Source organism: Mesoplodon bidens, assembly GCF_964165515.1.
Source record: "Mesoplodon bidens genome assembly, contig: HAP1_SCAFFOLD_922, whole genome shotgun sequence".
In the NCBI taxonomy this organism is placed as follows: domain Eukaryota; kingdom Metazoa; phylum Chordata; class Mammalia; order Artiodactyla; family Ziphiidae; genus Mesoplodon; species Mesoplodon bidens.
This window is the reverse complement of record NW_027671944.1, coordinates 3,890-28,673: the sequence shown is the minus strand read 5'-3', so window position 1 is coordinate 28,673 and position 24,784 is coordinate 3,890. Positions and strand designations below refer to the sequence as shown.

The following is a 24,784-nucleotide window of genomic DNA, read 5'->3' as shown; positions in this document are numbered from 1 at the left end:
TTCCTTGTAAATATAAAAGCAAAAATTTTAAACTATGATATTAGCTACCCAAGTTCACTAGAGTAAGAAAAAGCATGAGCAAGTTAGGTCATCCAGTCAATGAAAAGGTAGTTTAAAGTCAAGAATATATATCAATAGCTTGAAATTACCACATTTTATTTCTTTCATCTGTCTCTTTAAAAAATTGATAAGTACTTATATTGATCTCTCTTGTACTAGGCACTGTGCCAAGGCACTTACATATTTACTCCTTTAAACCTTCTATCATCCCTGTGGGAAAGTTCTATTTTGCTTCCATTTCGTAGCTAAGACTCTAACCCCCAGGAAAGTGAAGCAACATTTGTAAGTTTTTGTGGATGGTCAGTGATGGGACCAGTACAGGAACATCCAAAGTCTGTGCTTGGGAACAGTGCCACATGTTCACACTCACATTACAGATGAAAGGAAAGGAACCATGCACTTACCATATGGATTAAATCTCACATTACAGGTTAAAGGAAAGGAACCATGCACTTACATTATAGATGAATACCCCCATAACAGGTTAAAGGAAAAAGAAACATGTGCTTCTCTCAAAAGTTGTAAACAAAGCATATCCATTTCTTAATATATTTCCCAATTTCTTTTGCTTGTTTTCTGACCTTTGTAGTGCATTTTGCCATGAGGCAAATTTTAATTCTTATATAATTAAATGTATCCTTTTTTCTTTGTATCTTAGAAAGGTATTCCTCATGAATACTTTATTTCATGTCTCCCAGGTTTCTGATACTTTTACAGTTTCATTATTTTTTTAACTTTTAACTAGTTGCTGTATCTAGAATTTAGTAATGATAGCCATATTTTCCCACTTCTGTTGAATAATTTTTGCTACTGATCCAAAATGTGAATTTTATTTTAATCTCAATTCCCTTATGCTCTTGCATTTAATTTTAAGATGCTTCCTATTCCACTGGTTGTTTTGTCTATCTAAAACAAAATGCTACCTTAATTATAATGTAATTATAATATAATAAATGTAATTAGTAAACATAATACGAAATATAATAAATAGCATATATAAAATAACAAAATATAATTTACCTTATAACAAGGTCCAAGGAGAGCCAAACTATACAATCACTTGAAATAGCCCCCAAAAGATAGTTTCTAAAGTTCAATATTCATTTGTAATTTAGAAGAAAGAGTAAAATAGGGATTGATGAATGCTTCCAAAATAAGAAGAAATTATATGTCTAAAAGAGAAAGAGGTAAATGATAAACTTTAGTAACACTGGCAATAAATGCAGGACAAGATGAGGATGCCTGATATAATGTTAAAGAAAAAGTATTATGTAACATTGTTTTTGCAGCACTGATGAGTTCAGTGAAAAGAGAATCTCATAGAAATGAGTATCTCGTTCTTCTTAATGTCTGTACACTTGTCCATTGCATGAACATAACAGCTTATTTAGCCAATATGTTACTGATCTGCATCTGGATTTCTAGGTTTTCATGGAATTTTATTATGCACAATTGTTTCAAACACTAGGACTTCCTCTCATGTTTATATCTTTTGAAAGAAACAATATCCCCACAGATGATTTATCTGTGCTGGCTGCTAGCTGACTTTGGGTACTTCTCAGTTCTTCCCTTTACCTTCCTTGTCAATATGAAAATGGAAGGCAAGAAGGTCTCCTGTTTAGAGGCTGTAAAGATAGATCTTGGTGATAAAGTCTTGGTGGTAAAGGCTAAAAGTATCAACCCAGAACAAACGTTTTTCCAGCTGTAACTATGTGTGATTCCCTTGGCTTGATTCCGTAGAGGATGTAAGACAACACTGTAGAATCTGCGTCAAAGTGCTTCCAGTAGGATGGGCTAAGTCAAGTATGGTGGCATATGTAATTCAAGACAAAATATAATGTCTCCTTTTCTCTCCTAGCAAAACTTGGTGGAGTGAATGTAGAAGTCACTGTATGCTTTGAATTAAAGGAACACAATAAATCTTGTTTTGGAAGGTAAGTATTCTGGTCTCTTTGTGGAGATGAATTGGAAATTGTCTAGAAGAAGGAAAATGAGGTTAACCAAAGTTAAACTCATAAATAATTGAGCATTAATTAAATAACTGTGGTCTAGGTTTGTCTTTGATCATAATTTCTCCCAATTTATAGACCTCTTTGCTACTTGATGAATCCTTGTCAGAGATGCACTTAACAATGATTATTACTTGTGTATTAGGTTTTGCCTGGGCCCTGAAGAAACTACCCTAAATTACCAGCTATGATTGTCACTTGATTTCCTCACAGAGAACAATCAGAACTCCTTGTCTTAAGTGGCTTGGAATGTGAAACTATAGTCTCTTAGATATTGTTAGAGGACCCTACAGAGCCCATTGGTGAAAGTTTGGAAAACACTGGGCTTCTTAAAATTGATTCTTGTAGTGCTTTAGGAAAGATCACTGAACCAAAAGGATAACGGTGTTTCTGGTTCTGTTGTTAGCATTCTCCATAGAAACATTGCTGAAGCTTCTGGACTCAATTTCCTTCCCCATGTGTGAATGTCACTGAAAATATCCAACTCCATTCTATCCCCATATAACTTCAGAAACTAAGCAAAATGAGGACTCAAAATTCATTTCAAATAATGAAATGAATATATAACGTAGAATGGAACTGGAAAAATACCTGGTTTAAATTCTGGAAAGTACCAACTATACAATTCTGGATAAGTTGCTTACTCTTGCTTAGTCTAATTTAATGCCCATCTCACAGGATGTTATGATGATTAATTTAATATCTTTGTATAACACACAGTGTTATGTAATTTCTTCTTGTTTTTCTTGAGTAAATTCATATCCTTAAGCAACTCACTGTAAACAATAGTTACTTACTTGCTTAAATTACTCTTATCTTCTATTATCACCTGAACTGTGTCCTGCTCAAGTTAATATGTGGAAGTCTTAACCCCCAATACCTCGTAATCTGACTGTATTTGGAGATAAGGCCCTTAAATAGGTAACTGAGGTCAAATGAGGTCAAATGGGTGGGCTCTAATTCAATATGACTGGTGTCCTTATAAAAAGAAAATATTAGGACACAGACATGCACAGAGAGAAGACCATGTGAAGACAAAAGGAAAACATGGCCCCTACAAACCAAGAAGAGATACCTCAGAAGAAATCAATCCTGTTGACGCCTTATCTCAGATTTCTAGCCTCTACACCCGTGAGTGAGTAAATTTCTGTTGTTTAACCTCCTCAGTCTCTGGTACTTTGTCATGGCAGCTCTAGGAAACTAATACAACTTTTTATGGCCTCCTTGTCTCAAGTTGAAAGTTCAATATTTGGCATCACAGCTAAGAAACAAAAATATCATCTACATTCCTTGTTGTAGTCTTTCTTCCCCATTCTCATTGCTAGTAATTTTCATATTTGGGTCTGTTTTCTGTATCTTGTAAACAGAGCATTACGCTCATTTCTAGTCTTACTGCTAACATACAATAAATGTGCAGATACCGAATAGATTTTGGAGAAGTGCAACATATAGTTGGTACATGTGTGAAATGTGTGTATTCATATAATTTATACTGTTTCTCTATTTTCTTCCTTTGGTGTGAGCTAAGATTCTCTGCTTTTGTGACTAGCGCTCCTGAATACTAATCCCTGAATTTAATTCACCAAAAATTGTCAAAAATAATAATAATATGGGGAAAGAGAGAGTGATAGAGGGAGAAGAACAAACAATCAGGCAAGGGCAGTACTGTGAATTATTAGGGTCTTATTAATAACATTATGTTAGTCTAGAGGAAATGACCGTAAGTATCATCAGTGAGCCCAGTTGGTCTTTACTGACTGCTAGACACATCCCTGAGTTCTGTTCTTAGTCTCCAACTGTATGATGACTACTGTCTGGAAGTATTATCTGAACAACTAAAGTCACTTAATGGAAAAGGAATATGTCTTTAGAGAAGCAACAATAACTTTTCTATCTTATTAAAAAGCAATGTTGACTGTCTGGAAACCTCAGTCATATTTGTAAGCAGAAAAGCATTGGCTATTAAAAGTGGATGATGTAAAGAGATGAGCAGAAACTTTGGCGATAGGTATACCTGGATTTAATTCTCACTTCTACCACTTGGCAGCTGGATGGCCTTAGGCAAGTTTCATACCTCCCTGAAATTCACTTGATTCAGTCTGTAAAATGGCATAATAACTTATTATAGCATCCTTTTAGGAATTTTAAATCAGTTATTGAAATAAAAGTACACACTATATAGACAAGTATGGATTCCTCAATAGGTGTTTGACCTTTCACTTCTCCAGTATCCCACCCCCATGAAATAAAGAAAAATACTGTTTAAAATGTATGAATATTTCATTGTTCTAAAGTTAAAGCCATAAAAATAAAAATAATCAAATGGCCTACTATCATACCATTAGAAGAACAAAAAAATAGGTGTTCATGAGAGTTCCAAATTAGAATACAAGTTTTCATTAGGCACCTGTTTATGTATGCTATTCTGCTCTTTACAATAAATAATTAAATTTAAAAGACTTATTTCCTCACCTTTAAGACTTTATGAGTTTACAAATTACATATCGACCTATGCTAAAGTTTATACCGACCCATGCTAATGAATTCAGTACAGAAAACAAAAAACACTGCACTCAAGCAAACTACACATATATATATATTACTTAAATGCATTTATATCCTAGCATGTCTCATAAAGCATTGTGGTAACTCACCGGAATACAGACAATCAAATATAACTGCAAAAGCACTTAATATAAACAGGGCCAAGGATACATAGACAGAAGATGAAGAAAAGATGAGGGAAATGTGAACAGGAGGAAGTGTAGTTAATCGAGTTGTATGTTTTGACCTTAAGATTCTCTGTGTGGGGACTTCCCTGGTGGCACAGTGGTTGGGAATCCGCCTGCCAGTGCAGGGGACATGGGTTCGAGCCCTAGTCCGGGAAGATCCCACATGCCACGGAGCAACTAAGCCCGTGTGCCACAACTACTGAGCCTGTGCTCTAGGGCCCATGAGCCACAACTACTGAAGCCCGTGTGCCAAAACTACTGAAGCCCCAGCGCCTAGAGCCCATGCTCCACAACAAGAGATGCCACAGCAATGAGGAGCCCGCACACCACAACGAAGAGTAGCCCCCGCTCACCCCAACTAGAGACAGCCTGTGTGCAGCAACAAAGACCCAACACAGCCAAAAATAAATAATAAATTTATTTTTAAAAAAAGATTCTCTGTGGATAAAACAACATGTAAATAATTGGTTACAAAGCCACATTATTTGAAGGTGTCAGACTGCACATTAACAGTCTGACACAAAAGGACAGCACAGGAAAACTATTCAAAGGTAAAGATTTTTAAATCTTTGCAGTTTGATCCTTTTAGAGCAACTATAATGAGCTCGACACACATTTCAACACTCAACATTTTAATCACATGTTCAAAGTATGTCTCAGAGTCATTGGAAATAGCTGTTGTCTCTGTCCCTGATATCCAAAACTGATCTGTGATGTGTAAAATTCAGGAGGTATTGATATCCACTTTTTGGCATCTGAACAGGAAACAAAGTTGTTTTGCAGTGATAATAAAGAATGAAGTAGGGCCTCCCTGGTGGCGCAGTGGTTGAGAGTCCGCCTGCCGATGCAGGGGATACGGGTTCGTGCCCCGGTCTGGGAGGATCCCATATGCCGCGGAGCGGCTGGGCCCGTGAGCCATGGCCGCTGGGCCTGCGCATCCGGAGCCTGTGCTCCGCAACGGGAGAGGCCACAACAGTGAGAGGCCCGCATACCGCAAAAAAAAAAAAAAAAAAAAAAAGAATGAAGTAAATGCAAAAGGTTACAAAAGACAAAGTACTGAGGGAATGTATTAACAAAACGAGTCAAACTAAATTCTGGTGAACTGGGCCTACGATTTTACACACTCCATGGAAATACCCCAACCTAAATACTGGCATAGGAGGAAGGGTGCTGCGAAGCCCATCACAGTATAATCCTTTAAAATGTCCCTTTCAAGGTTGGCTCCACTCAACACTGAGTATAGGAAATCTTCCCATCAGGCAGAAACACTGGCTGCCCAATGATTGACCAAGAAATTAACACACTAATGAATAAATGATGCTAATTTATTTCTATCCCTGACAACGGAAAACAGCACACACTCTGTGTCAATGGTATGTCCTCTTTCCCACTTTTCTAAATGGTAAATTATGTTTTTCCCTTCATTGCTTTATATCATGTGTGGCAGGCATGATGGGAAATGGCTATCAATGGTTCTGTTATTGATTTCTACCTTCATTTCACTGTGGCTAAAGAAGATACTTTGTATGATTTCAATTTCTTAAAAATGTATTGGTACTTGTATTGTGGCCTAACATATGGTCTTTCCCGGAGAATGTTCCATGTGTACTTGAGAAAAATGTGTATTCTGCTGTTGTTGAGTGGAGTGATCTATATATGGCTGTTAGGTTTAGTTGATTAAATGTGTTATTCAGTCCCCCTACCTCTCTACTGATCTTCTGTCTAGATGTGTTTTCCATTATTGAAAGCAAGGTATTGATCTCCACCTATTATTTTAGAACTATCTATTTCTTCCTTCAATTCTGTCAATGTTTGCTTCACATATTTGGGGGTTGTTTGGTACATATATGTTTATAGTTGTTATATCTTCTTGATAGATTGAACTTGTTATCAACATATAGTGGCCTCCTTTTCCTCTTGTGATAGTTTTTGATTTAAAGTTTATTTTGTGTGATAATAACATAGCCATCCCAGATCTATCTTCCTTCCTTCCTTCCTTCATTCCTTCCTTTCTTTTTCTGTCTCTCTTTCCTTCTTTTTTGTTACTATTTGCATGGGATATTTTATTCTATGCTTTAACTTTCAAGTAACTTGTGTCTTTTGAAATCAAGTGAGTTTTTTGCGGACAGCATATACTTGGATTATGGTTGTTTTTAAAGTCCATTCTGCCAATGTTTATCTTTTTATTGGAGAGCTTAATCCACTTACTTTTTCAAAACTTACTGATGAGGAAGAACTTAATTCTGTCTGTTTCCTGCTTGTTTTCTGTATGTCTTATGCATTTTTTGCCCCTGATTTACTCCATTACTGACTTCTGTGCTTAGCCGATTTTCTTGTGGTGAACTCTTGATTCCCTTTTCATTTCTTTTTGCATATAGTCTATTGATATTTTCTTTGTGGTTCTCAAGAAGATTCCATTTACCATTCTAAAGTTAAAACAATATAATTTCAATTGAAACCAACTTCAGTAGCACACAGAAACTCTGTTCCTCTACAGTTCCATTCCTCCTCTTTACATTATTGTTGTCACAAATTACACCTTTATACTTTGTGAGCCCAAAAACATGGATTTATGATTATTTTATGCATTTGTTTTTTCAATCATGTAAGAAATAAAAAGTAGAGTTACAAGCCAATAACACAATACTGGCTTTAGTATTTGCCCATGTATTTATCTTTACTGGAGATTTCTATTTCTTTCTACAGCTTTGAGTTGCTGTCTAGTGTCCTTTCATTTCAACCTGAAGGTTCAATTTAGCATTTCTCCTAGGGCAGTGGTAGGAAGCTGTAAAATAAACGCCCTCAGCCTTTGTTCATCTGGGAATGCGTTAATTTCTCCCTAAGTTTTGAAACCAGTTTGGCCAAATATAGAATTCTTGGTGGACAATTTTTTTTCTTTCAGCACTTTAAATATGTCTGGCCTCTTGCTTCCGTGGTTTCATATAGGAAATTAGCTCTAATCTTTCTGAGGATCCCTGCTTTGTAACAAATTTCTTTTTTCTTTCTCCTTTGGGAGAAAAGATTCTTTCTGTGTCTTTTGGCTTCTGAGAGTTTGATTGTACTGTTTCTTGCTGTGGGGTTCTTTGAGTTTCTCTTAGTCCTGAAATCAGCCAAAGATTTATAGCAACCAAACACATACTGAACCAGGGAAGAGGCAATTTGAAAATGGCAGGAAAGCTTTGTGGCATTTTTACTTGCCCTTGCCCCATCCACTGTTAGTGTAGTGATGGTCTTAAAGTGGTGGAGTCTTAATGCAGTGATAGTCTTAAAGTAGCAGCAGACCATTCCTAGTATGGGACCCTCAATCCTGCTTCAGGAGGGAGCAGAAGAGACCGTACTGTCAGATTATCATGTGTATCTGTTCTAACCTGTCTGGGAGCTACCTGAAGGACTGACACAAGATGCTTATCTCTGTCTTAGCTAACTTGGAACACAGTCTGGAAAAGCAGCGGTCATTGCTCAAAAAAAGTGCAAGGTGAACTAACAAAGCATAGATGGCTGGGGCAGAAGACTGTGCATTGAAATACACTAGACCACAGAAGATGCAGGAGCCAAAGTTGGGGGAGATTCTTTGGGAAATTAGAACCTACAAAAAGTACACATGTGCCCAGAGAAATTCAGAAAGCCACATGCATACTCAAGATAAGATGCATGTTCTGAAAACACCAGAGGAGTCTCTAAGCTTTGACCATGGGTTGAGCCCTGAACTCAATGCAGGTCAGCTAAATGTTGAAGGAGTGATCCATCAATCTGCACAATGGGCAGAGGTGTGTGGTTTTGAGTGTGCATGTGGATGTGCTTGTGTATATTTGTTTTTGTTTGTTTTAGTTGCAGGAATTCAAGGAAATCTCTGTCAAAACATTAGCTAAACATGAACTAAAGGAACAGAGACTTCAGTGCGTACATACAATAAGGAAAACAGTCATTGCAAAAATAGTTTGGAAAGGTCCCTAAACAAACAGACTACTACAGCCTTCAACAATCAAAAGCCCAGAAAACCCTGGGAAAGTGGGAGAATCTGATTTCCATAGATACTACATTATAATATTTGAAAGACAAATTTTCAACCAAAAAAATCACAAGGTATACAAAGACATGGAAAAGTATGGTCCATTTAAGAAAACAAATTAATTGATGAAACCATCCCTAAGGAAGCCCAGACATTTCTCCACTGCATATTCTTGCCTCCTTTTTCATAGACTCATTGACCATAAGTGCATGGGTTTCTTTCTGGGCTCTGTATTCTGTTCCAGTAATCGATGTTTTGTGCCAGTACCACACTGTTTTGATTACTGTAGGTTTGTAGCACAGTCTGAAGCCAGGGAGCATGATTCCTCCAGTTGTGTTCTTCTTTCTCAAGACTGTTTTAACTATTCAGGATCTTTTGTGTTTCCATACAAAGTTTAAAATTATTTGTTCTAGGTCTGTGGAAAATGCCCTTGATATGTTGATACAGACTGCATTGAATCCGTAGATTTCCTTGGGTATGATGGTCATTTTAACAATATTAATTCTTCCAATCCGTGACCATGGTATATCTTTCCAGCTGTTTGTGTCATCTTTAATTTCTTGTATCAGTGTCGTATAGTTCCCTGGGTACAGGTCTTTTACCTCCTTAGGCAGATTTATTCTTATGTATTTTATTCTTTTTTACGCGATTGTAAATGGGATTGTTTCCTTAATTTCTCTTTCTGATAGTTCACTGTTAGTGTATAGAAATACAATAGATTTCTATATATAAATTTTGTATCCTGCAAATTTGCCAAGTTCATTTTTGAGCTCTAATAATTTTTTGATGGTGTCTTTCAGATATTCTATGTATCATGCCATCTGCAAACAGTGACAGTTTTACTTTTTCCTTTCCATTTTGGAGTCCTTTTATTTATTTACTTTCTTGCCTGATTGCTGTGGCTAGGACTTCCAAAACTACCTTCAATAAAAGTGGTGAGAGTGGGCATCCTTGTCTTGTTCTAGATCTTAGGGGAAATGCTTTCAGCTTTTCACCATTGAGTATGTTAGCTATGGGCTTGTCATATATGGCCTTTATTATGTTGAGGTATGTTCCCTCTATGCCCACTTTCTGGAGAGTTTTTACCATGAATGGATATTGAATTTTTTTCAAAAGCTTTTTTTGCATCTCTTGAGATGATCATATGGTTTTTAGTGTTCAATTTGTTACTGTGATGATGAGAGACCTAAGACAGCTACAGAGGCTAAGTGACCTTTCCTTCCCTGAATGGGTAGGTATCCTTGTTCTGCCTTCTAATTGAGTTAGTATCTGAGTAAAGAACTGCCAGGTGTCATTTAGTTCACAATACACTGCTGTGGCAATATAGAAATGAATTTGCCTAGATCATTTGGCTTTTCTAAATTATAGTAAATGAATATACTGAATGAATACTTCAACTTAAGGAAATGTTCTTAAAAATATATTAATGTAGGCAGTTCAGCGGAGAATTGAAAGCAAAACAAATAACTCAGGTAAAGGGTTGAAATTAAGGTACACTCAGTTGTATCCAGTTTCCTTTTGTAAATCTCTCTTTTTAATTAGAGTGGACAATCACTGGAGAATATCTGACTTGGGGCTAAGGAAATCTAAGCCTTCTTGGCCACATTGTATTCTCTTAGGTCGTTTAATAAAGACACCAGTTGGGTTGCTGAAAAAGTAGTGGGAAAAATCAATCCCTCACATCCAAAGGGCGGCTCTTGAAAATATGTGGATTGTTGTAGTCATTTTGCTCTTCTGGCCTCAGAAGTTCTAATCTTAACCTTAGCCCTTCATGCAGAGAGACTTTTTAAACCAATTCCCACATTACTCATTATGTGACTGTTGAATAAGAGAAACCCAGCTCTTTTCTTTCTTTTTTTTTTTTTTTTTTTGCGGTATGCAGGCCTCTCACTGTTGTGGCCTCTCCCATTGCGGAGCACAGGCTCCGGATGCGCAGGCTGAGCGGCCATGGCTCACGGGCCCAGCCGCTCCGCGGCATGTGGGATCTTCCCGGACCGGGGCCCGAACCCGCGTCCCCTGCATCGGCAGGCGGACTCTCAAACACTGCGCCACCAGGGAAGCCCCCCAGCTCTTTTCTTATGCTTTCAACCAGTTATCTTCTTCAAAAATTTGTTTGGATTGTTATACCTTAATCTTCCCGGCAAGGGACTTATGGGAAGGTTCTTATTGTTTGAAAGTTTGGTGCCAGTATCTGCAAAGAAAGAAGAAAGTAAAGAAGGAAAGGTGTGTTTATCAATCATCCCAATAGTGAAGGTGTGTGAAAGCAACTTTTGAAAAAGTTAATCTGTCAGAGTTTAGCTGTATTATTACATTTTATTTTATTCATTGAACATAAATAATTATCAATGAATCCTTTCTAGATTTTCTAGTTTCCCAAAGTTCCCTGTATTCACATTCTAAGCTGAAAAATGGTATTTTAAGTCACTGTTCTCCACCTTATATTATTTATAATCACTCCTCATGACCTCTTCCTTCAAAGAAATGTGATCCTGAGAAGTGTCCTTTGTTTGTCTTTGTGGAATAAGTGATGGGGAGGCATCCTGGAGACCTGTGAGATGTTTAAATTGTGGCCTAATGAAAGTAGGATGGAGAGTTCTGGAAAGATCTGGAAAGATGGCTGGTAGAGTGTGGCCAGATGTGGGAGAAGAGAGACGTACAGAGAGAGGGAGAGGAAATTTTCAGAGGGAGAAAATTAAACAAAGAATTCAATAAGTTTTGTTGTGTGGTGTGGGATGCAAGCCTTTCTCTCTCCCTTTCCTTCACAATCTCTTTGTTAAAGACTGTGTTTTTCATTAGTTTTACTAAGATAGGATTTGCCGTTTTGTTTGGATACTGAGAATGGACCCATGGAAACAGTTACATTTGGGTTATCTCTGACTATCTTTAATGAAGAACATAAATATCGGCCACACTATCTATGCACATGCTATCACCATGCCTTTTTTGTTCTCTGTTCATATATCTAAGTCCTCTTCTTTAAGGTCAATCTCAAATCTCATCTGAAATATACATTTATTGATAGATTCAACCCATAATGAACTGTCCCTTCTTTGTCCTCCTTATGCTCTGATTATCTATAAAAACTAATTTTTGAACTTAGAAACTGTCCAATATGATATATTATGATAATATGATATATTAGTTATTTCATCAGCATCCTCAACACAGTTATAAGCTTTTGTGGGGCTGGGATCATACATTCTGTAATTTTTCTCAGTACTTACACTTACTTTGATAAAAAGCGCATTCATTCATCTAAACATCATTTATTGAGTGTTAATTAAATGTCTCAACTCAGTAAATATTGTTTGAATAAATGCATGCATGAATGAGGGAGTATGCAATAAGTAGCCTAATGTACCGCCCAATGTGAAAAAACCAAAAACATAAACACAAAAGCAAGCCAAAAAGTGGACCAGGACTTTCTGTAAAATATCCTGCTTTTTGTTGGATGAGGCCATGAAAATCAAGATGCTCCTGAAAGGTCTTAAGAGCTGACCAAGAATAGTAAACAAATGAAATTCTCTCAGGCTTATTCAACCCTATCACTGGACACATTTATACCTCTCAGGAATGTTATTAAAATAAGAGATTAATAAAGCTTTTAGAGATGAGTTGATAAATCTCTAAATATTTAAATCTTCATTTCCTCCTAGGTTTCTCTATTTTGGGTTTCCAAAAGATTTCAAGAAACCACAGGATAATTAAAAAATTAGACATTATCTTTCTTACCTTCATGTTTTTTGATGGCAAACACCGTTTTATTTTCTCCATAGTGCCGCCCAATTTCCACCAGTACAGTTCTTAAGTGAATTTTGCTCTGGATGGTGGGATATATAAGATGTAAATGAATTGTTTGTATATGTTTTCGAATTCTTCAAAAGGGCCTGGCCATGGAAATGCATTGAATATTACGTAAATAACTAAAGTAACTTCCTCAGAATTATTATTCTATTCTGGTTAGGATACTCTCTGCTCTGGTTTGTTAAAATTTCCCTCTAGAGTGGTTTTAATTTTGTTTCTGATAGGGTCCTAGGATTTATTGCCACACCCATCCTGCATCTGTTTTTCTTTGAATTACTCTCCTTGCAGTTTCTGATTCCTACAGGGCCTTCCAGGTTAGTGACAACCTGGCCATCACAACTCTGGGAAGGACAGGCCTACTTTTCAGAGGTGTTGATGTTTTCTGTACCTGAAGGTTTTCAAGAGATATCAGTCTTCCTCACCACCTCCCTTGGCCCTCTTAATGGACTAAGCAGTTCCTCATGAAATTTCTGTAGGATATCTGTACTAACTTCTCAATATTGTTCCATCCTGAGTCTAAATTCCTGGCCTCAAGGTAATGTTAGATTTCTAGCTCCAGCCCCTATTTACATAAGGCCTATACTAAGGAACGGAACCCATACACATCAGTCTGCTCTTATTTCTCTGGATTTAATTTCTCTGCTACTTTCTGAAACATGCAGGTGTTCCTTTCTTTCTTTTAATCTCAGCCATGTGCTTTTAACTTTTTCAAAATTGACCCAGAATTTACATGTGTCTCCAATAAGAGTACATTAAATTGAGCTTAGTCTGCTCTTCTACTGGCATATTTGATACCCAAATAATTTGCTACTTAACTGGATTCAGTTACCTGTATTTTCAGGCACCTAAAACTCACCATGTTCCAAATTTCCCCCTTTATTGTTAGTAATTTTCTTGGGAATCTGGATATCATTAGACAGAATAAAGTTAGTGAGTGGCCCAGGAATGCCTGAAATTTTGTTTGTCAGAGTGGCCAGAGAAAGTTAAGCAAAGAAGAAAACCAAATGAAAAGCAGAATCACATTATTATGGCTGAGACAAGATTCCATGCAGAGCTCTCTGTGGAGCTGGGTTGGGTCATAACTTATGCCAGAGCTCTAGGAGGGGTTGACACCATCTCATGCCAAGCTCTCAGTTCTGGGCTAATGTCAACTCTGGTCCACTCTATGGAGTGGAAACTTTGGAGGAATGGCCAATGTGTTCCACGGTGTAGGAAGAGGGAAATTGTGAATGTTACTTTCTAAATTGTGGAGGAACTAACCACTGTAAATGTGCCTTGAACTATGGTGTTTAATTTGACCAGTCAGATCAATGGCTTTCCCCTTGAATGAAATGCTGCTACGTATATGAGTGGAAAAACAAAACTGGTGTAAGGAATAGATAACTAGTGGGAAGCAGCCGCATAGCACAGGGAGATCAGCTCTGTGCTTTGTGACCACCTAGAGGGGTGAGATAGGGAGGGTGGGAGGGAGGGAGATCCAAGAGGGAAGAGATATTGGGACATATGTATATGTATAACTGATTTACTTTGTTATAAAGCAGAAACTAACACACCATTGTAAAGCAATTATACTCCAATAAAGATGTTAAAAAAAAACTAGTATAAGGAGATGGAGAGACTGGGAGTCTTATTTTCCCAGCAATTAACTTTTCCTCGACCATGACCTTCCCTTTGAGTCTCCTAGACCTTGGGGATGATTGCAACCCCTTGGGTTGGGTGATGGAAACCCCATCTTCACTAGAACCTCTATAGTTAACTTTGATTTTTCCCACTCCGTCTATCCATCCCATGTATGCAGTCAGACATTTGATCTTGGACTTTTACTGACAAAATATCCTTGAATATAACCATTTCTTTTCACTCCCACTGCTACTGCTTTTGTCACTGCCTTAACTAGGGCTTTATCTTTAAGTCCTTTATATAAATATATAAATAAAATATACAAATAAATAAAATATAATATTAATTCTGATGATTTTAAAGTCTTTTCTTGATAAAGACTTTTCCTGATAAAGGTACACAATATCTTATATAAATATTTTTGTATTATCTGTTCCTTTCTTAGAATTTTAGTCAAATGATTCTATCTCTTGGTATGTCTAGAACTTTTTGATTGAATGCTGACTATTTTATTTGGCTTTTAAAATTTTTCTCCGTGGAAATGTTGTTTTGCTTCCAAATATTTTACTCTACCTGGAAGTAGCAAATCTTCAAATTACAATTTTTTAAATGCTTTCAAATATCAATACTATAGGTGTCACAAAATCTAGAAAAGTGACATTTGAAAATTCACTACTGCCAGATGTGTCTCTATAAAACTTTTTCCCCACTCTTGTAGCTATATATTCTTTAACTGCCTCCTCATATGACAGTTTATGTGTTTTAGAAATAAAATTTTCAGAAATAAACTTTGTAGTTTATAGACATAGATTTCTTTTAACATGGTTGATTAGAGTTTGCTTTTAGTTATTAATAGTTTAGAAAAGTTTATTTCAGCGTCACAATTTATTATTGATAATGTCACATTAATTTTCATTGTTAACTTTGAGAAAACCTCTATGGATTACTTCCTCATAACTATTTACTATTATAAATGCATTACTGATTTCAGTACTGCTATAGGATTGTGCATTACAGGAATTCTGATAAAATACTCATTCACACCATTCCATTACACACATTATTGATGGGCTATATTCTTTTATTTATTTATTTATTTATTTATTTTTGACTGTGTTGTGTCTTCGTTGCTGTGCGCAGGCTTTCTCTAGTTGCAGCGACTGGGGGATACTCTTTGTTGCGGTGTGCAGGCTTCTTATTGCAGTGGCTTCTCTTGTTGCAGAGCACGGGCTCTAGGCACGCAAGCTTCAGTAGTTGTGGCTCGCAGGCTCAGTAGTTGTGGCTCACGGGCTCTAGAGCACAGGCTCCATAGTTGTGGCACACGGTCTTAGTTGCTCCGCGGCATGTGGGATCTTCCCGGACCAGGGCTCGAACCCGTGTCCCCTGCATTGGCAGGTGGCTTCCTAACCACTGTGCCATCAGGGGAGCCCCTGGAGTTTATTGTTTTTTTGTGTTTGCGGTATGCTGGCCTCTCACTGTTGTGGCCTCTCCCCGTTGCGGGGCACAGTCTCCGGACATGCAGGATCAGTGGCCATGGCTCACGGGCCTAGCCGCTACACGGCATGTGGGATCTTCCCGGACCGGGGCACGAACCCGTGTCCCCTGCATCGGCAGGCAGACTCTCAACCACTGCACCACCAGGGAAGCCCTGGAGTATATTCTTGACAGAAGGAAATGTCCGTTTTGACTAAGCATTGAAGAAAACTGAATCTTTGACTTATCTTTCACATGCCTGATGATTGAAATAATTTTCCACAGAATAACTTCTGGTTTTATACTTTTCAGTTCTTTTTTTCTTCTTCAAATGCACATGCTTTGAGAGCTGTGAAGTGCAAGACATGGCTATATTGTAAGGTGGTTTTTGTCCTTACGTTTCTGTGTCTTGTGCTAGTTAAGTCAGTAGAGTAGTCAGTAAGAGTACTGGAAGTTATTCCTGTAATGGGATATTATATAGTCAATTACATATGGTGGTGTCTGAAAATCACATAATAGCCTCACTTAAAACATCTCCTTAGCCAGGTTTCAAAAAAGCCTGTGACCAATCCAATATGATCCAACATAGCGGACTATGATAGAAGGAAAATTGGCAAAGAAATAGACGCTGGTCTTACCTGATGGAAGTTAAAATATCTCACTTTTGACAATTTTGCAAAAACCTATAATTACATGAACTAATTTCTAGGGTTCTTCGTAGGACCTAAAAAGGAACCCATAGAGCTGTGGAACAACAATAGAAGCTACTGTGATGAGAAGCCCCGGCACCACAACAAAGAGTAGCCCCCGCTCACCTCAACTAGAGAAAGCCTGCACGCAGCACTGAAGACCCAATGCAGCCAAAATAAAAATAAATAAATAAAAATAAATAAATTTATCTTTTAAAAAGTAACACTCAGGTTTGAGTCATGAGAAATTTGATGAGGAGAAATTAGCTAATGTTTTCAGAACTTTTAAAATATCAAACTCAGTCTCTAAGATTTTAGCATCATATACAACATCGGTTACTTATTAGTGGTTTGGGAAGGCCAATTTAAAATTTTCTCATCTTACTGTATTGAAATTCATGGCCCTAATGTTTTCCACGTTGACTATATGAATGATGAAGAAAAGTCAATCATGTATCTCATTTCCAACTGGACAGAAAACAATATTTTAAAAAGTGTTTGGACTACTGACTTTTGATTTCTTGTAAGGCAAATGGATAGGTAATTTTTATTCCCTGATTAGCAGAAAAATGGTGGAAGAGGGCAGGGTTAAGAATTAAGATTTCAAGAGCATGAGAGGTAGATGGCCAACCAGAGTTCCTAAGGTTCGGTGCCTGTAACCGTTGCCGCCGCTTAAGCCTGCCAGAGCAGTGGTACGGCTGCTGCGCTCGTGTTTGCTACCTCTAGAAACATTCTTGCCAGTAGTGGCGGCAGCGGGACTCAATTACCCCCTTTTTTCACTCTCTCCAGAAGCTCCAGATGGCGTCTTCCGTGGGCAACGTGGCCGACAGCACAGAACCAACGAAATGTATGCTTTCCTTCCAAGGGTTAGCTGAGTTGGCACATCGAGAATATCAGGCAGGAGATTTTGAGACAGCTGAGAGACACTGCATGCAGCTCTGGAGACAAGAGCCAGGCAATACTGGTGTACTTTTATTACTTTCATCTATACACTTCCAGTGTCGAAGGCTGGACAGATCTGCCCACTTTAGTACTCTGGCAATTAAACAGAACCCTCTTCTGGCAGAAGCCTATTCGAATTTGGGGAATGTGTACAAGGAAAGAGGGCAGTTGCAGGAAGCAACTGAGCATTACCGGCATGCATTGCGTCTCAAACCAGATTTCATCGATGGTTATATTAACCTGGCAGCCGCATTGGTAGCAGCAGGCGACATGGAAGGGGCAGTACAAGCTTACGTCTCTGCTCTTCAGTACAATCCTTATTTGTACTGTGTTCGCAGTGACCTGGGGAACCTGCTCAAAGCCCTGGGTGGCTTAGAAGAAGCCAAGGCATGTTATTTGAAAGCAATTGAGACGCAACCGAACTTTGCAGTAGCTTGGAGTAATCTTGGCTGTGTTTTCAATGCACAAGGGGAGATTTGGCTTGCAATTCATCACTTTGAAAAGGCTGTCACCCTTGACCCCAATTTTCTGGATGCTTATATCAATTTAGGAAATGTCTTCAATGAGGCACGGATTTTTGACAGAGCTGTGGCAGCTTACCTTTGTGCCCTAAGCTTGAGTCCAAATCATGCAGTGGTACATGGCAACCTGGCTTGTGTATACTATGAGCAAGGCCTGATGGATCTGGCAATAGACACCTACAGGCGAGCTATTGAATTGCAACCACATTTCCCTGATGCTTACTGCAACCTAGGAAACGCTCTCAAAGAGAAGGGCAGTGTTGCTGAAGCAGAAGATTGTTATCATACAGCTCTCCGGCTGTGTCCCACCCATGCAGACTCTCTGAATAACCTAGCCAATATCAAAGGAGAACAGGGAAACAGTGAAGAGGCAGTTCGCTTGTATCGTAAAGCATTAGAGCTCTGCCCAGACTTTGCTGATGCCCATTCAAATTTAGCAAGTGTATTGAAGCAGCAGGGAAAACTGCACGAAGCTCTGATGCATTATAAGGAGGCTATTCGAATCAGTCCTACCTTTGCTGATGCCTACTGCAATATGGGAAACACCCTACGGGAGATGCAGGATGTTCAGGGAGCCTTGCAGTGTTATACTCGTGCCGTTCAGATCAGCCCTGCATTTGCGGATGCCCACAGCAATCTGGCTTCCATTCACCACGATTCAGGGAATATTCCAGAAGCAATTGCTTCTTATCGCACTGTTCTGAAGCTTCAACCTGACTTTCCTGACGCTTATTGTAATTTGGCTCATTGCCTGCAGGTTGTCTGTGATTGGACAGACTATGATGAGCGAATGAAGAAGTTGGTCAGCATTGTGGCTGACCAGTTGGAGAGGAATAGGTTGCCTTCTGTGCAGCCTCATCATAGTATGCTCTATCCTCTTTCTCATGGCTTCAGGAAGGCTATTGCTGAGAGGCATGGGAACCTCTGCTTGGCTAATATAAGTGTCCTTCATAAACCACCGTATGAACATCCAAAAGACCTGAAGCTCAGTGATGGTCGACTGCGTGTAGGATACGTGAGTTCTGACTTTGGGAATCATCCTACTTCTCATCTTATGCAGTCTATTCCAGGCATGCACAATCCTGATAAATTTGAGATATTCTGTTATGGCCTGAGCCCACATGATGGCACAAACTTCCGAGCGAAGGTGATGGCAGAAGCCAATCATTTCATTGATCTTTCTCAGATTCCATGCAATGGGAAAGCAGCTGATCGCATCCATCAAGATGGTATACACATCCTCGTAAATCTGAATGGTTATACCAGGGGTGCTCGAAATGAACTCTTTGCTCTCAGGCCAGCTCCTATTCAGGCAATGTGGCTGGGGTACCCTGGGACTAGTGGCGCGCTTTTCATGGATTATATCATCACTGATCAGGAAACTTCACCTGCTGAAGTTGCTGAGCAGTATTCTGAGAAACTGGCTTATATGCCCCATACTTTCTTTATTGGTGATCATGCTAATATGTTTCCTCACCTGAAGAAAAAAGCCGTCATCGATTTTAAGTCCAATGGGCACATTTATGACAATCGGATTGTGCTGAATGGCATCGACCTCCAAGCATTTCTTGATAGTCTATCAGATGTGCAAATAGTCAAGATGAAATGTCCTGATGGAGAAGACAACGCAGACAGCAGTAATACAACTCTTAATATGCCTGTCATTCCTATGAATACTGTTGCAGAAGCAGTTATTGAAATGATTAACAGAGGACAAATTCAGATTACAATTAATGGATTCAGTATTAGCAATGGACTGGCAACTACCCTGATCAACAATAAGGCTGCCACTGGAGAGGAGGTTCCCCGTACCATTATTGTAACCACACGTTCTCAGTACGGGTTACCGGAAGATGCCATTGTGTACTGTAACTTTAATCAGTTATACAAACTTGACCCATCTACTTTGCAGATGTGGGCAAATATTCTGAAGCGTGTTCCCAATAGTGTACTGTGGCTGTTGCGTTTTCCAGCAGCAGGAGAAGCTAATATTCAACAGTACGCACAAAATATGGGCCTTCCCCCGAACCGTATCATTTTTTCCCCTGTTGCTCCTAAAGAGGAACATGTTCGGAGAGGCCAGCTGGCTGATGTCTGCTTGGACACTCCACTCTGTAATGGACACACCACAGGGATGGACGTCCTTTGGGCAGGGACCCCCATGGTGACTCTGCCAGGAGAGACTCTTGCTTCCCGAGTTGCAGCTTCCCAGCTCACTTGTTTAGGCTGTCTTGAGCTGATTGCTAAAAATAGACAAGAATATGAAGAGATAGCTGTGAAACTGGGAACTGATGTAGAATACCTGAAGAAAATTCGTGGCAAAGTCTGGAAGCAGAGAACATCTAGCCCTCTGTTCAACACCAGACAATACACGATGGAACTAGAGCGGCTCTATCTACAGATGTGGGAGCATTATGCAGCTGGCAACAAACCTGATGACATGATTAAGCCTGTTGAAGTCACTGAGTCGGCCTAAATAATGACTGTGTGCCCAGGAGAATTACCCCTGTAGCTGAGCCTCAACCTTCTGGGGGAAGGGGAACTACTTTTTCAATATCATGTTGCAGATGGGTGACACACAATGATAAGAAATAGCACAGCCAGACTTGCTTCCTGCATGATCATGACAGGGAGAGACACAAGAGATGGGAAACTGCTGTTCCACAAGGAGATTCCATCGAATTTTGCCGCAGCCAGGTGTCTGGAAGGTCTGGAAGGTAAGTCTGGAAGGTCTGATCTCCCTTGGTCTTCCAGGGGATGGATGGTTAGTGTGGAAGGGAGATAGAGATTGCCCAGCCATTTTGTGATTATCATGGATGGATTGAGTCTTCTGAATTAATTTTTTTCTTTCTATTTTGGGTATTGGAGCTTTTAAAAATGTTTGGTTTCAGGTATTTTTATTCATGTGAAGTGTATATGATTCTCTTGAGATAAGGTGTTAAGCTGAAATATTCCTTGTTTTAGTTTCTGAACTCTACAGATAAATGGGGACTTTGCTGGTGTAGTCTTTTTATAGGTTTTATAAACCATTTGAGCCTGTATCAGTCATTTTAGTGTCTGACATAACATTTGGAACTCTCAGTGCTTTGTTGGTTTGTAGATGATGGCTTCAATCCTTTTTCTGGTCCGTTTCCTTCTTCCCTTCCCCCCACTTTAAAAATTCTCCTGTAACTTGGCTAACAAAAAACCAAGTCTGATTCAAAACCTCCCAGAGTGTTTCTCTTAAACACATCATCTGGTGCCAAATGAAGACTCTTAGGAGTGCTTATTAATTATGAAGGGCAAAGTTGTGGTACTGTCACTGATGATAATAATAATGGATTTTTGGCCTAGAGTTTTGTCCTATTTCACCAGTGTTTTACTGTTGACTGCCCCTCTATGCTGCTTCCAAAAGTGATAGTGTGTGATAAGATGTTTACTTTCATTTCTAAAGTTTGTTTTTTTTTAGGTGAGTCCTGTTCTTCCTTTTTCTTTCAGCAGAAATGAAATTCCAGGTAAGTATAAGTATTCAAATATTTGATCAGTAATTCACAGTTATCTCCAGTACATTAAATAACTTTCATCAAAAAACATGTTATAGGTAAAAAGTTCTGAAGGACCAGCTATGTATATGATAATTATGTTTCAGGCCTTCTAGGGTATTATATATAATAACTTGTCTTCTGGTCGTGGTCTTGAAGTCTTTATGGATTCAGCCTCAGTAGTAGCGAACTGCACTGCTACTTGGTTTGGAGTACAAATTAGACTTTAACCCTCCTGGAGGTAGAGTTTTTGGTATTGAAAACCATAGGAATGAAATTATTGTATTTCAACAAAGGATCGAGGGCTTGAGGCTTAAACAAGCCAACATATGTGTGGGAAGCAGTCAGCCTTGAGAGCACCTTCGGACATGCCAGGCATGCCGCTGCTGCTCGAAGGGACTGTCCCTACTTGTTCCCCTCCTTGTTCCATTCCATGGGAGATAAATCACCAGGGCCCAGAAATCAGAAAGAAAGTAAAATGAGACAAGCAAAGCTGTCTCCTCCCTGCACATGCAGGTTATTTTGGATGATTCTGGGCTTATGGGTTTTCTCCCAGGGAAGTTAACCTTGAGCCGAGACAGTCATTAGATAATGTAAACCACCGTCTGGCAACCTTCCCTTTTCTAGTCTATATAATCTGCACCTGTAGCATAATAAAACTTACCTTGCAACCATCAGTTGTCTTGTTCCTTCTGACCCCATTCGTCGGTGCTACTTCAGTTCCTTACCCCGTCCCTTCTGACCCTGGGCGGTGAAATCCTCTTTCTGAGGCTGGTCCATGGCAAGTGGTGCCCGAACAGGGACCTGAAGCATGAAGGCAATTAAAAGGAAAAGAAAGTGCAGGTAAGAGAACCCTTATGCAAAATATGTGTGGCCACGAGTAAAAGTGAAACTAATAGAGGCATAAGGCAACAGTCAGAAGTAAAATAAGATGGGGCAAAAGGGCTCAAAGGAGCGTGAATTATTTGCTCAGGTTTTACTTTCGATGCTTATAGCTCGGGGTAATAAAGTTTCTACCTCACAGTTGACTGAATTTTTGCAGCATATCCATGATGTATCTCCCTGGTTTCCTGATGGCGGCTCTGTGACAGAAATCTGGCAGAAAGTTGGAGAAGATTTAAAAAATTATTATGAGTCTCGAGGGCCTACTCATACTGCTGTTGTTACATTTAGTTTGTGGAATCTGATAAAAATATGTTTAGGTTCTTCTCATGATAGTGTTGATTTGAATGTAAAGTCAGAAAAACATAAGCCTCTGACAGAAGACAAGACTGTATTATCAGCTACTGTGTCGCCACTTCCTAAACCGAAAGAGCTAATTAATTTAAATATTTCAGATGAAGAGGAACATTTTGACTTAACCGATGAGGCTTTTAAACATAAAAGAGAGAGAAAAAAAAACATAAAAGAGAGAATCATCCTGAGGATGATTTTCTAATGGCTATGACAGATAAGTCAGTGAAAAAGCTGCAAATTAGTAAGGACTGTCTTCCTCAAAAATCTACATCTGTAAAAATGCTCAGTCTCTTGCAACGTGCTGTATAAGCAGCAATAAAACGAGGAGAAGATCCTATTTTCTGTTGTCCTGTCATAGAAAGACCTGATCCTAATCATCCTCAACAGGCTATTAGGGAGCATCAGGCTCTTCCTTTTAAAGTTTTGAAAGATTTAAAATCTGCTTGTGCTCAATATGGGCCCACTGCTCCTTTTACTACTGCTATGGTTGACACTATTGCAGGAGAAGCTCTTTCCCCCGCTGATTGGAAGTCTATTGCACGAGCTTGTTTAAATGGTGGAGATTATTTAATATGGAAGTTTGATTTTTATGAACGGGCTGCTGAACAAGCAGAAAAGAATGCTACCCATGATATTCCAGTGGATTATCATATGCTGATTGGGGAAGGACCATATATTTCTTTACAAGATCAACTAACTTATACCTTTGTTGCTTATCCTCAAATAAATCATTTGGCATTACAAGCCTGGAGGAAATTACCTTCTGCACACAAAACTGAGGATCTTTCAAAAATGAGACAGGGACCTGATGAACCATATGCTGATTTTGTAGATAGATTGTTACAGGCGGTGGAGAGACTCATTGTGGATGGACTCACTGGTACAATTGTAGTTAAGCAACTTGCTTTTGAAAACGCTAATAATGCAGGTCAGGCTGCGATTCGACCTTGGAGAAAACGGGGAACACTGGAGGATTATATTCGCCTTTGTGCAGACATTGGGCCTGCTTATATACAGGGTGCTGCTATGGCTGCAGCATTAACTAAAGTGGGGTTTAAAAACAATCAAAAGAGAACAAAGACTAGTTTTCAATGCGGAAAGGCAGGTCATTTTGCTGGAGAATGTGGATCTTTTCATTGTAACCCTGCTCCTTCCTTCCCTACTCAAAAACCTCCAGATGGTCCGAAAATCCCTGGTTTATGCCCTAAATGCAACAGGGGAAAACGTTGGGCACGAGATTGTCGCTCAGTGGCCCACAGGGATGGGACACCACTGTCGCGAAACTCCTCCCGGGGCCTTCCCCGGCCCCAACAAATAATAGGGGCAACGTCTGCGTATCCTCCTCAAACTATCAATCAGACATTAACCAAAAACAAAAACATACAATATCTTCGCTCTCCAGAGCAACAGCAGGAAGCACAGGACTGGACCTCAGTACCTCCGCCCGATATGTATTAACTCCTGCAATGGGTCCTCAGGCCCTCTCTATGGGCATCTATGGACCTTTACCCAAGGGTTTGATTGGACTATTATTGGGAAGAAATAGTGTCGCCATGAAGGGTTTAACTATTATGCCAGGACTCATAGACTCTGACTACGAAGGAGAAATAAAAATCATGGCACACAGACGCGGAGATCACCTTCCTCCCCACGGATACACCAGAAATACAGCTACACGTGGAACAACTCCTACAGAACACCTACTGAATGCTGGCAGAAGACCCCAGACCTCCCAAAAGGCAAGAAACTCCCCACATACCTGGGTAGGGCAAAGCGGAGAGATTCCCGCACAGAGGATCGGTGCCGAGCGGCACTCACCCGCCCGAGAGGCTTGTCTGCTCGCCCGCCAGGGCGGGCGGCGCTGGAAGCTGAGGCTCGGGCTTCGGTCAGAGCGCAGGGAAAGGACTGGGGCTGGCGGCGAGAACTCAGCCTGAAGGGGGCTAATGTGCCACAGCTAGCCGGCAGGGAGTCCGGGAAAACTCTGGAGCTGCCGAAGAGGCAAGAGACTTTTTCTTCCCTCTTGGTTTCCTGGTGCGCGAGGAGAGGGGATTAAGAGCGCTGCTTAAAGGGGCTCCACAGACGGGCGCGAGTCACGACTGAAAGCGCGGAGCCCAGTGACGGGCGTGGGACGCTGGGGCTGCTGCTGCCGCCGCCAAGAAGCCTGTGTG

The 24,784-nt window shown here is 39.6% G+C and overlaps 1 protein-coding gene across 1 annotated transcript; it reads left to right on the top strand.

Moving 5' to 3' along the window:
- The first annotated feature begins 17,120 nt into the window (after positions 1–17,120).
- LOC308610778 (UDP-N-acetylglucosamine--peptide N-acetylglucosaminyltransferase 110 kDa subunit-like) lies at positions 17,121–20,364 on the top strand. The gene has a single exon (XM_081259786.1). It carries the CDS (start codon positions 17,195–17,197, stop codon positions 20,333–20,335), a length of 3,141 nt encoding a protein of 1,046 aa, XP_081115912.1. The 5' UTR covers positions 17,121–17,194; the 3' UTR covers positions 20,336–20,364.
- Positions 20,365–24,784: the final 4,420 nt, after the last annotated feature.

What these genes read in the sequence shown, in the direction of transcription:
- LOC308610778 (XM_081259786.1), top strand. Translation starts at nt 17,195, where the DNA reads ATGGCGTCTTCCGTGGGCAACGTGGCCGACAGCACAGAACCAACGAAA.